The sequence below is a fragment of the Haliaeetus leucocephalus genome, unplaced genomic scaffold (genome assembly GCF_000737465.1).
Source record: "Haliaeetus leucocephalus isolate CR32 unplaced genomic scaffold, Haliaeetus_leucocephalus-4.0 Scaffold555, whole genome shotgun sequence".
NCBI lineage: Eukaryota > Metazoa > Chordata > Aves > Accipitriformes > Accipitridae > Haliaeetus > Haliaeetus leucocephalus.
In genome coordinates, this window is record NW_010972991.1 from 9,202,556 (window position 1) to 9,215,915 (window position 13,360).

The following is a 13,360-nucleotide window of genomic DNA, read 5'->3' on the forward strand; positions in this document are numbered from 1 at the left end:
CGCCCGGCGGTGGGGCGGGCTGGAGGGCGCTGCGCCCCGGGCCGGGCCTCCCGGCTGCCCCGAGGAGCCGTGCCGTGTCCCGCCGGTGGCTTTCGGCTTCCCCGGGAGGGCTGTGAGTGTTTGCGCCGGAGCGCAGCGCTCCTCCTTCGCAAGTCCCGAGTCGGGGCCAGACAGGCTTAGGGCATTACCTCCTAATGCCAGTTGGCAAAAGGTTGTTATTTACCTCCTGGTTACGGATATTTGGGGCTTCAAAATTACGAGGTTGCGCTTTTTTTTTTTTTTAAAGGAACCTACAGGGTTGCCTATTCAAAATACCGAAAACATTTCGTGTGTATTTTCTTTTTGTTTAATCTGACTCAACTGAGCGCAACTACTTAAAAGTAGTAGAAAAATGTTTGTTTGATGTAAAAGTTTTGGGTAGGTGAGGGTCTAGAAAGGTACGTGTTCATCAGACCACTTACAATGTATTTTCTCCTGCTTCTTAGTATAAATATCATCCCCAGATGAAGGATGTGGCATCATCCAGCATTTTTGTTTTTCCTCCTTGTGTGGCTTAGGATGGGGTGTCCTGGCACTGGGATGACTAAGCACTGTTTCACCTGGTGTTATCCCGTGCAGTGTTTCTGGGTGTTTATCCTCAACATATACAGCTGCAATTTTAAAGGTTACATTTTAAGAAGGTTTCAAGCAAGTGTAGGCAGCTGCTCCGGTTGTTGAACCAGCTAGGGTGTTAACGTTGTATTCCTTTGTTTTTGGATGCGTGATGTTTCTCAGTTGTGCTTTTGTGATGACAAGAAATGCCTCAGCCTGAGATGCCTGTCTTCCCCACCCGAGGCCAAGCTCTAGGTGGGGAGCTGTTGGCTCCTCTAAACACAGCTCATCTGTGCTTCCAGCATACCTAGTAGATAAATAGGTTTGGGACGCTTCTAAAATTCAGTAATAGCCACTTAGCTTTGAAATTGTCATGGTTTAACCCCAGCTGGCAACTAAGTACCACACAGCTGCTTGCTCACTCCCCCCTGGTGGGTTGGGGGAGAGAACTGGAAGAGTAAAAGTGAGAAAACTTGTGGGTTGAGATAAAGACAGTTTAATAGGTAAAGCAAAAGCCACGCATGCAAGCAAAGCAAGGAATTTATTCACCACTTCCCATCAGCAGGCAGGTGTTCAGCCATCTCCAGGAAAGCAGGGCTCCATCACACGTATCAGTTACTTGGAAGACAAATGCCATCACTCCAAATGTCCCCTCATTCCTTCTTCCCCCAGCTTTCTATGCTAAGCATGGCGTCCTATGGTCTGGAATATCCCTTTGGTCAGTTGGGGTCAGCTGTCCCAGCTGTGTCCCCTGTGCACCCCCAGCCTCTTCACTGGTGGGGTGGTGTGAGAAGCAGAAAAGACTTTGACACTGTGTAAGCAAGCACTGCTCAGCAGTAAGGAAAACATGAGTGTGTTATCAACAGTGTTTTCAGCACAAATCCGAGACATAGCCCCATACCAGCTACTGTGAAGAAAATTAACTCTATCCCAGCCAAAACCAGCACAGAAATCATGACTTCTAAAGGAGGCAGAAGCAAGTTTGTATTCTTTCTTGTGCTCTTTCCTTGTCCCTACACACCTTGTAGCTGGATGCCTCTTGCACTCTTAGGAAGTGGGAGCTGTGGGATTGAATTCCCATTAGGCTAAGGAAGGTGCTGAGCCCAGCCTCTCCTCTTTTCTGAGTGCTTTACCCCATTGGTTATCAGATGAGATAATACTCGTCCTCTAGACCTATTTTAAAAGTGAACCTTGTGTCCTATCCATTTATCTTCAGGGAAGGGCTCCAGGCTCTGGAGGCACATGCCTACGGGTCCTGATTTGGGTGTGTTTTGGAAGGGAATAGGGTTCAGATTTGTGCCTAAGCGATTAGGTGTAGGTGGTGTTCTTGGGGTTGCGTTCTGGAGACCACGTGTCCAATTAATTTCACAGTCTGGCCCTAAATCTGTTGAGACTGCCCTGCAGAGGGAGAAATGTGAGTGGGTGGAAAACTGGGTTGATTAGTTTATCAATTGGAACAAGAAATGTGATTATCCTTATCTTATACAGAAGAAGTACAAATAATACTTGGTCATGAACATTTCCATTTTTATTATCCAGCCACGCAATTAATCTGTGTGAAGTACAGCAGCACTGGATTTTACTGATGATTATGCACCATGTGCAGACATTTTTTCTTGCTTGTAAATACCTTTTGTTTTTACCTGCACATTCCTTTTAACACTGATTTTCTTGAATATTAGTAGGTTTTCACAATAAAGTCTAAACTTCACTGTTAGATATACATATACACAATGGATTTATGGCAGTACTTTTTCCTAAATCCTAATCGTTTCAATGAAAGTAGCTGTTTAAATTATTTTTACTGTATTTGGGCAGGATGTGCTACAGTGCCATGTGGGATTCTTTATATACTGATTCATACACTGTTTAAATCTTTAAAAATCTGGATTCTTTAAAAGATTAGTATCAGGATTGCATTTTTAAGTTTCCATGGCAAAAAACACATGTTTGTGTTGGACTGCTTTTTAATAGCATTTTTATGTAACTAATTGCATCTTGGCATGTTACAGGGTAAACTAATGATGCTGCTTCAAGTCCACCAGAGTCAACAAGTATACAGAAGTATATTGATTCACTGTACATAGGAAGGTCTGTCTATACAACCAAAAGGATTAAAAACTTCTCTTAAATAACTGTTAGATAAAGTCCAAACTCTTTCCCCTTCATGTTTTTATGCTTATGGCAGCCTAATGTAAAGTTGCAATTGTCACAGAACTACAAAACCAGTTGCTATAATTTTTAGATGATAAAAATTATCGATGATTTAAGTTCCAAGTATAGTGATGTAGTATGTGCATATCTTTCATATATAGAGAAATTAAAATATCTGGTTCTGAATGCTGTAATTCTCCCCCTCCCCCAAGTGACCAACCATTAGAAAAATGCATTAAATCATGGAAATCTGTAGTCAACTACTAACCATCACATATAAGCTGTAGGGGTTAGAAGAGATAAATTGATATTTTGAAAAAACATAGCCATACATCAGGCTGGATATGAATATTACTTATACAACAGTCCTATGTAGCAAGATTGAGACTACCTTTTGTGATGTATGGCATGACACTTCTGGAAGAGCTGAATATTTTTAAGGATACTAGAGTAATAGGTGAAAGTAATGTCAATTTAAGAATTCATGGTTCTTAATGAGTGCATTATCAGAAGCACCTCTGGAAGCAGATGTAACTCTGCTAATCTTATGTCTCGTATTGCAGTGTGCACAAGGGTGATCTGCCAAAATGGCAAAAGGAGTGGAAAGCTTAAAACCAGTAAATGACAGTAACCCTATTCTTTACCCATGTGGCTCTGTTTATGCACAGGTAGATCTGTGCAAACAGATCTCCCTAAGCCAGAGTGGAGCTGAGCAAGGTTTTTCTGGTAGTATCAGGATCTGCTTCTTTCTTCCAGTTACTTTCCTGATCTGGAGGAAGTTGCCCCCAAAAGCCCTCTGTGTTTCTTTTAGATTTGCAAAGCTACTCTTTCTTAAGCAAGAACACAGACTCTTTTAATCCTGTAGTTAGTTATATATTAAAAATAGAAAGCCCAATGTTGATTATATAAAATGCAGATTGTTTTGTTTATGGATGAATTAATTTAACATGCTCCTGGAAATGGCATGCAGGATTCTGATCTCACACTGGTGCAAAGTCAGGAGTCATTCCCCTTCAGCCAGTGAAATTAAATAGGCATAAAACTGCTTTGCATAAGATGAATAAGGAAACCCTTTAGCATCATTTATATAGTGTATTTACTCAGTAGTAACAGAATTTTAGTGTCGTGATTGGACCAGTGCATATTATGAATTTGTGTGCAAATACCACCACATTGTTGAGGTTTCTTGGAAGGCAGCATGACAGTTTTTATTTTAACAGGCAGGGGCAGGCTTTTGATTGCATGCTGCCCCTTTTTGCATCATCAGACTAAGGGAAAAATAACTGTTGAAATAATTCGCCTGATCCAGTTAAACTGAGCTTGGGATGCCTGCCGGAAAGAGGTGATGAAGATAGATGTGCCACCTGTTTTGTCCACCAGTCCCAGGGACGGCTGGTTGCCAAACCAGTCCCCAGAGTAGCTTAAAGTGTTCTCAGAGCTGCTCTAAGCACAGTGATTTCTGGCTGGCTCGTAAGGCTGCGGTGGCACTCTGGATACAGCCTCTTCCCGCAGAAGTGTCTTTTGTGCCCAGAGCTGTGAGACGAAAGGCGTTGACCTGGCTACTTTGGCTCTCCACAGTCCCAGGATGCCTTTTAAAGCAGGGAATCCTTAGCTGGCTCGTTAAGGGAGTTTGAGGGTCTTTTCACACAGGCACCACACAGCTGAGAGGCTGGCGTTGAGCCAGAGACCCTCCTTGGTGGAGTAGGCTGGTGTTACTGAGAACAGAATGAGGTCTCTGACCTGTTCCGATAACATCATTTCCATGTTTCTAAGGATGCCAACACTTAATTTGACTTGGTGGCACTGCAGTTCTCTAGCAGTATGGTATAACATATAGTATAGTATAACATGCAGTCAAAGGGCCAATTCTCCTTTCATTCACACTGGGAAATTCCTCTTACATGTGTGAGGGTGCAGCAAAGGTGAAAATGCAAAATCTTATCATAGCAGAGAGGAGGATTCTGAACTCACATGGTGCAGGAGGATGGGTGGGTAGAGAGGGACATGACAGAGCAGAGCAAAGTTACCAAGCAGGAACGTATTGCAAGAAGTCAATGTGCTGCTGCTCTTGGCATAGGTGAGCCAGCAGGAAAAATGGGTTACATGGATTGTCCCCAGGCAGAGAATGGGAAAGTCACAGAGGTACAAATCGGAGCATAATATTCTTGTAGATGAGGCATAAGTAAATGGCACCGTTTTTTTAAGACAGAATTGCTCAGGGAAACTGGTAGACAGACTGCATAGCAGCAATACTAAATGTTTTTTCTCCCCTGTCCCCCCTCCTGCTCCATGGTGTAAAAGAGGAACGGTTCAGCTGGTTGCAGAGGAACCTGAATTCAGCAGCATGGGCAGGAGGACATGCTGTCTAAGTGCTGCCAATGCAGGATGCAGCATAGTGCTGTGCCATTAGTACTGCTGGTAGCATGGGGCTCTTCAGTCAAGGCTTGATGTACTAATCTTTAATCATAACATGTTAGCCTCCAATTTTATCTCTCGTTGGTCAGGAGTATGTATCTATTGTTTTGATGAACTATCAGTGCTGACAGGGAGTCACTTTTTTTTCCTCAGTTGCAGTTTGTTTGCTTTTTGGGTACTGTTTGTTTTATTGAGCAAATTCCTGGCTAAAAATCCAATAGAAGGCAAAGGATAATTAAAGACAATGGTGGCTTCATTTTGTGATGAATGAATTCAGGAAGGAGAAGCAGGGAGACATATTAAAATATGCTTGTATAAAAAAACTCCGTAATGTTTTGAAATAACATAAAAACACTGCTGCAAAAGGATTAAGCCTGTAGATTTCAAAGTACTCTAAGTTTATTCAGTTGTAAATAAAAAGGATTTAACTTAGTGTTAGAATGTACACACGTAATTAGGCCTTATCTGATGACTGTTAGTAGGATGGTAAAGAGCTGTTTCAATATAAGTATGGGCATCATTAAGTGAATCATAAGTAACCTCTATATTTGCAGTTAGTTTCAGTTTGCTTGACATAGCAGGGTCTTATTCTACTGTAACTACTGGAGTTATAAGGCTAAGAGGGAGCTCTTCAACAAGCAAATCACTGGGAGACCTGTAATCCTTTTGCTGACTATGCTTCATATCAAAACTGTCTTTGACCCCATCCTTGAAGAATTCTATGCCTGTGGTGTTTACGAACTTTCTCGTGGTAATTCAAGCTGCACATAAGCCAATGTGACTGAGCTGCTGCCAAATGAAGTGATCCTGTTCCCCCAGCCATGGTTTCCTTCTGCCTCCTTTGCATCAAAGCTAGTGACAGTGAGGGTACAGAGTGGTCCAGACCAAGGCAAAACTGTTCTTTTTTTTCTCTTCACTTGATTAAGCTTGTGCTGAAATTAATTAATTTTCAGTTCTAACAGATCAGTTTAAAAATAAACACAAAACTTATGAACCAGATACACTGCCATATTCTATATTCTTTATGGAATGTACAGTACATGGATGTTGTTGCAGTTTTAAGGTGATAGATGGAAAGCCATTATTATGATTTTTCTTTTAGATAAGAAATGCTGATGCAGCCTCTAGAAGCATTCACATGGTCTGAGCCATGTTTCTGCACTTCTAGACACTGTGTGCTACTGTGCCCATATTAAGTAAAGGGAAAAATCAGATCATCACAGTGAACTGTTTGTACTGAAAGAATATTGATTTCATTATGAACTTCAAGTTGTTCATAAAGAGGTGTTTGAATGTTCTCATGATTTTAGGGAAATTAGTAACTGGAGTGTATTTTCTTGAGTGAAGTTTACAGTCTTTTACATCCTGGAGGACTCCAGGGGTCTCAGTAGAGATGAATGGGTCACAATATATCAGCATTTGTCTCATTTTTTGTTATTTAGTAAGCACAGAGACACGTTCTGTAACCTTGAACTTCAGATTATGAGCTTGCCTGTCCTCTGCAATGATGAACTTCCATAGGGCACTCAGGTGTTTGCAGGAGCTGGGTGCCCCATACAGAACACAAACCCTATTTCTAACGCACAGTTTTCTGATGTCAGATTGAGAAATGCTGCCTGCTGATATGCTCACATCCTCTGAAAACCAGCCCTGATACTGATGGCAAGTTCCAAATAGTAACTGTTTCTGATTCACCAAGTGCTGAAGTTAGTGTAACACGTGCGAACAATATCTTTATTTCAAAAGACCATGAGTTTGGGAAAATCTGTGGTTACTCCCACCTGCATAGGGATTCCTATTCTGGGGAAGAGGCTGGAGGAATCTCAGCTGCAAATGCAATGAACTGACAAGTATTTATAATCAGGAAATTACTGTGAATATATTTCTTCAGGCCTATCTCAACTGTTCAATTCCTACTGAACCCAGCCTCAGGTGCTTTCACAATGTTTGGTAAGTTTAAGCATTTGATCAAGTAGGTTTTGATTCATAGGAAAGCAAACAGGTTTGATTTTTTTTCTCCTTTCTTTCATAAATCCTAAACCAGTTAAACTGCATTCCTGTTAGCCAGGTGTCCTTTGTGAAGAAATAAGTATTACACGCAGTATGTATGCAATTTCTGGATAGAAAACAATCTGTGGTTCTGCTAGCATCCTTTGACTTACGAATCATTAAGGAATTTGAAGTGGTTTGTGCAGTCCTCACATTGACACACACTCTACTAAGATGTGGTTTAGACTGTGAAAAATAAGTTAAGACCAACTATCTTACTTTCCCTTCATGATTTTCAATGTGAAAACCACAGAATTTACTCACACAAACAGTGAATATTTTAATTCACTCATAGCTGCTAATAGTTTCTTGTGTTCATTAGTGTCTTACTTTGTGCTTTGTTTCCTGACATCTTTCTACTTCTTGTACATGCTCCTCTTAAGTAGTGAGTGTTTTCATCCTCTACAGTAAATAACTCTTCACAGTGGACTTGCACATTGTTCTCAGAGATGCTGGAGGAGGAAAGAGAAAAGGATGATGAATTAGCTACCAGGAAAATTTTGTAGTTTATTTACAAGGCAGTAATTAAAAAATAAAACCAAACGAACTTAAAACAGGAGCCTCCCTGCACCTTTAAACAAAATTATTCTTCTACTCTGGAATCTGATTCTGTATGGGACCTTATGTTCACGTATCCTTCTGAGTGTTTACAGTCTGTAGCAGTGCATTTCAAATACTTGCCTTGCCATTTCCTGCCTACCAGTAATTTTGTGGAGCTGTTTAAGTAGCTTAAATTTTAATCCACAGGTATTTGGAAGAAGGATGAATCAGTGTTCAAAAAACGCAGCTCATTAATTTTACATAATAGCAAAAGAATAAATAGGTCAGTGTTCTGTGCATTATTTTACTAATAGGATAGTCTAATTACTGTGTAGTTAGTGTTTATAGGGTACTTTGAGGATGTAATTTGTTGTACAGGACTAATGTTGTGTTCATACACTTCTACATCTAGCTATACTTGGAAAGAAATAACCTTGCATGAAATCCTTTTGGGTTTCGGTGCACAGTGAAAGAAACCAGCGTGGGATTCAGCTGACCAAGTGCCTGTGTGTATCTCTGAGCTACCTGACTAGACCTCCACTACAAAAAGGAAAGAAATTGCCACATTTGAGGAAAATTTTGTTTCATACTAAAGTAGGTATCTGAAAATAGAGCATATGAATCATTTGTGTCTTCTTCTTGACTGCAAATGAAGTTTATGGTGGTTGGGCCTGATGTGGACATCTACCTTGACGATAACTAAAGTTAGGTGAGTGAAATCCCTGGTCCAAACTAGTTCGGTGTTTTTTGCAGTGATTTGGAAGCAAATACAAAGGCTGCTTAAAATGAGTCAAATAAAAGCCTGGGCTGGTTGATTGAAGGGACTGACTCAATATAACTTGAAGAGACTGTGTATGCCATATACGTACATACTTGGTTCCAAGCATATTTGACAAAGGGAGTGAAAAATGTTAAGCTCTTCTTCTTTGCCCTCCAAGTCTGTGTTTTTCTTTGTGTCAAAGCCTAGCAGAATAAGTTCCTAGAGTAAACCCATCCAGGCCTGAAGCTGTATCAGTCTGCCCTAGCTTCCTTACAGAGACTTCTGAGCTTGTCAGCCTCTCTTCTGGTCACTAGTGCAAGTGGTATCTCTGAAGCTGAGTCACAGTCTCACATGGTCTGTGGTAAGGTGAACACAAAGCAAATATAAGACCTTCCTCCCTTCTTGGATCTTTGGCAGACACAAAGCTCTCTCCAGCTTCCCTCACACTAAACTGATTGTCTTCTGCCAAGAGTCCTTGCAGCTCCACAGAAGCAGTTGTTCAGGTGATCAGTGGAATCCACATCTACCCACATTTTGGCTGCCCAATACTGAATGGCACACTTTACCTCAAACGTAAACAACTTCTTTCCTTCCAGGGACATCTTTGCATGTCCCAGTCTGGCTCTTCTCTAGAAAATCTTTATTTTCAGGTTTTTGCTAACTTTATTAGCCAAAAAACATCTTTCACAGCGTAGGATGGTGTTGTGTCCCTACAAGTCTTTCTCCAGCTCCTTCCCTCAGAACTGGTCTTCCAGATGGGCCAACGCAGGGCTGTGCTTCTGAGGGGGTCTCTTCAACCTTTTCCAAATCTCACCTCTACTTCCCATTTTTTGCTGTCCATACAAGCAGCTGACCCTCATTTCCAGCTTTTCTAGTAAGCCTCACCTCCATTGGAATAGGAACTGGCTAATACCCTTCTCCATGCACAGAAAAAATTACCTGTCTGCAATGACCAAAAGGGGATGAATATAGGGACTGATGATAGCATATGCAGTGTGACATCTCTAAGTTACAAATCAGATCCTTGTGTGTTGGGAGGAACCATGGCCTGAACCCTCAGAAGTTAATGAATTATGTGTAATTGGAACAACTGGGGAGGATAAGCAAGGATACCTATCTTTATTCCATAACGTTCCCTCTGCTTCCCAAAATCTCATGGCTATTCGGATAGTTCTGATGTAGAGTTCTGATGATGATGATGATGATGATGATTATCATCATCATCATCTTGTTTTCTCTTTTATGAGAGTCTTTTAGTGGCATGGCATGCACAGTCATTACCATCTGTCACACGCTGTCCTGTCCAAGGAGAAAACAGTGTAGTGCAGTCATATACATTCCTTGCTTAAACTTTAATGGGTCCACTGGTATGTGCCTACACTGGAAAATGTTCATATCTGAGAAAGTAGGAATGGAAAAAGTGTTCCTTTCACAAGGAAAGGCTTCTAATTGTCCTTGGTTCTGCAGAAAATTTCTGCTTCTTCAGGTCCTGAGAAAGCGCTCTCTCTCTTGCATATGTGAACTTGCAGAAAGGTCTGGGATTCCTGAGCTATATAATTGAGATTTCTTTTTGGATCTACTGACAATCTTTTAGATTTCCTCTGACAAGCCATAAAGCATTTTGAAGACCCAGAAATTGGCTCACAGTGGGAAATAAATTCCTCAGTTCACATGCTAAGCATCCGCCAACTCTGTATTCACATTTTTCTGCACAGTTTTATTTAATCTTCTACTGACTGACTGATCATCATTGTTGCTCCTTCCACCCTCCACATGGTAGAGTGTCCCACATGCTCAGGGAATGTTGTGGGGCAACTGATATAAAGACTTCTATTGTATGACGTTGGGAAAATTAGCATCTCTTGCTAGACAGTTCACTGCTGAGAGGTTAATAGGATAGCAAAGGCTTGAAACATCTAGTAAGGGGAAAAAATGAACAGGACATTTATGACTGAACTCAAGGACTGAACTATGTCTGCAACAATAAGACCAAAGTAATAATTGGCATCTTTTAAATAATTGGCTACTTTTTAAAAGTTATGCCTGTTTTGTAGAATGCATAAGCAAGGACAAATACAGCTCTTATCTGGGTGGAAGGGAAAGATATATAATGAAAATGCATAGTATGAGAAGGTTATGGCTCTGCAGATGCGCCCATGCTGTACTGCATCATACCAACGAGGAGCTACAGCTCCTTTACTGCCCCAACATCTGTAGATCTGCACTTGATTAGGCACAGGACTTCCATGGGATTTAAGCATAGGTATAGCACTGAGGATGTTAAGGGTCTTAGGGATTCAGAAATCACAAATGCACATGATCGCACACACTTCCCAGCCACAGAGAGTTTTGTGTAGTTAGCGACTATGCTTTGGTAGGCTGCTACTGCTGTCTGCAAAACAGGGCGATGCAAGTTCCTGGTCCCACCCACTTAATGAAAATCAAGTGAAACTTTTCCTCCCTGTGTTGAAATATCCAAATAGAGAAACCTTTCCAGGTCAGGAGGGGGTGGGGCCCTGGGGCTGTAGTTGGGCGCGCTGCATGCAGCAGGTAGGCAGAGAATTCTTCTACTATTTGCTGTTCTCCCTTACCACACAAGCATAAAAGCAACCCACATTAAGCTATTGCTTTGATCTTGCTCATTCTTTCTTACACATGTTGAGTAGGTTACATATGATTTTACTAAATAAGAAAAGACAGAAGAAGAAAAGAAATGGCAATTCATGGCTTTTGTACCTGTGCAAACATATTCAAGCAAGACAATCTAGAGCAATGCTTTCCAAATAACCACAAGTTAATCCCTGTCTCTGTGATACATTTACTATTTTTATCATCATACACAGTGTCAGATCACGTCTCTTAATAACCATTTCAGCCAGTTGAACTACAACTACAATGTACTATTTAAGACTGTATGTGAAACTAAATAGTGATGCCTGTATATTCTTGTGGCTGTGGTCAAGAATGTGGCACTCCATTGCTCTAGGTGCTAATTTTTTTTTTTAAATTGACTGAACAGATTAAAGGCAGTGAAAGAAGTGGATCTGCTCAATGCCCATGTGAGATTGTTTGAAAAGTTTGAGGAAAATATATTCTTAACGGGATATATTGATTCTGTGATCATTTTTATTAGAAGTAGTTTTAAAAACATTGTATTTACCATGCACATGTGTGTCTTATGTTCATTCTGGACCTGGGGAGAGCAGGAGTTAATGCTTGCACTGAGTGAGACGACAATCTTCAGAATATAGGAGATCATAAAATCCTGGCTCTCCAAGAGCTGGAAGAACACTAGTATTCCTGCTATGAAGTAGCAAGATTTTAGGGAGCTGTCTTATGTTCACTGTACATCTACAGGCAGATGTATCAGTAGACTGGTGTGGCTAAACAGGGAGCTTGGTGGAGCTCCAATGCAGAAAGGCAGTATAGAGGAGATGGAAGCAGGGACAGGCTATAGTGGAAGAATGTAGAAACATTGCCTGAGTATGTAGGGGTAGCCTCAGGAAATCCAAAGCTTAAATACAGTTGAGACTTGCACGAGAAGTGTAACAAAAAGAGCTTCCACTGGTATCTTAATATAAAAAGACTGTGCAAGGAAAACATGGGATCACTGCTGAATGGAGGAGGTGATGTAGTGACAGCAGGCACAGATAAAGCTGAGGTATTCAATGGTTTCTTTGTCGCCTTTACAACAAGCCATCCCATTCCTCTGTACTTAGGGCAAGGGTTCATAGAGAAATATCAGCAGTAGCTGAGGGTTGAACTGGGGATTATGTGAGAGAGTTTGACTGGAAAGTCCCATGGGACCAGAGAGACCACATCCAAGGTGCTGAGAGAACTGGTTGATGTCTCTGCAAGGCCACTCTGTCACCTTTGAAAGGTTATGGAGATCATGGAAGGTTCCTAATGACTGGAAATAGGTGAATGTTGCAGCCTTCAAAAAGGCCAAAAAGACTATCTACGGAGCTATAAGCTGATCAGCATCACTTTGTTCCCCATGAAACTTAATAGTGCGAGTCCTCTTGGAGCACATTTCTGGGCATATGAAGGAGGAGAAGCTGACTGGGAATGATCAGCATGTATCTACCATGGGTAAATCATTCCTGACCAGCCTGATTGTGTTCTATGATAAAATGTCTGCATTTGTGGATGAAAGGAGAACAGTGGATGTCACTTATCTCAACTTTAGCAAGGCTTTTGACACTGTCTCCAACAACATTCTTGCATCTGAGTGCAGGTGTTGTGGTCTGGATGGGTGGACAATCAGATGGGTAAAAACTGGTTGGATGATTGGGCTTAGAGGAGAAAGGCTAATGGGTTGTACTCTACCCAGAGGACAAATAGAGTGTGATGGGTGTCTATATACTCGGACTGTGCAGTTTAACATCTTTAGCAATTACCTGGAGGAGATGATGAAGCCCATTTTCATCAGGTTTGCAGGTGACACCAAATTGGAGGGAACAGTGAGTACGCCAGCAGGCAGGGCTTCCATACAGAGGGACCTAGGCAGGCTGGAGGAATGGGCCAACAGGAACCTAATGAAATTCAGCAAGGACAAATGCAAAGTTTCCTTCATCTGGGAATGCCAAGTCCTTGCACTGGGGCTGACTGGCTTTACTGAGAAGTCCCTGGGGAGTCCTGGCAGACAGCACGCTGCCTGTGCGTCAGGAGTGTGCCCTGGCAGCAAAGAAGGCTAACAGCATCCAGACTGCACTAGAGGGAGCACAGCCAGGAGCTTGAGGGAAGGGATTATCCTCCTGCTCAGCACCTGTTAGACCACATCTAGACACCGTGTCCTTTTGAGACCCCCAGTAAAGAAAGACAGGAAAAAAAATGGAGCCAAGTTCAGCT

General features: G+C 41.7%; 1 protein-coding gene across 1 annotated transcript in view; it reads left to right on the plus strand.

The window, feature by feature from the left end:
• The window catches only part of LOC104837773 (potassium voltage-gated channel subfamily A member 5-like), a gene marked incomplete at its 5' end in the record, with an annotated part of 1,417 nt that extends 830 nt beyond the window's left edge, over window positions 1–587 (plus strand). Inside the window, one exon of the mRNA XM_010577123.1 lies at window positions 558–587. Coding sequence (XP_010575425.1) covers window positions 558–587 — 30 coding nt within the window. The remainder of the gene's footprint in view (window positions 1–557) is intronic.
• Between the last annotated feature and the right edge of the window lie 12,773 nt (window positions 588–13,360).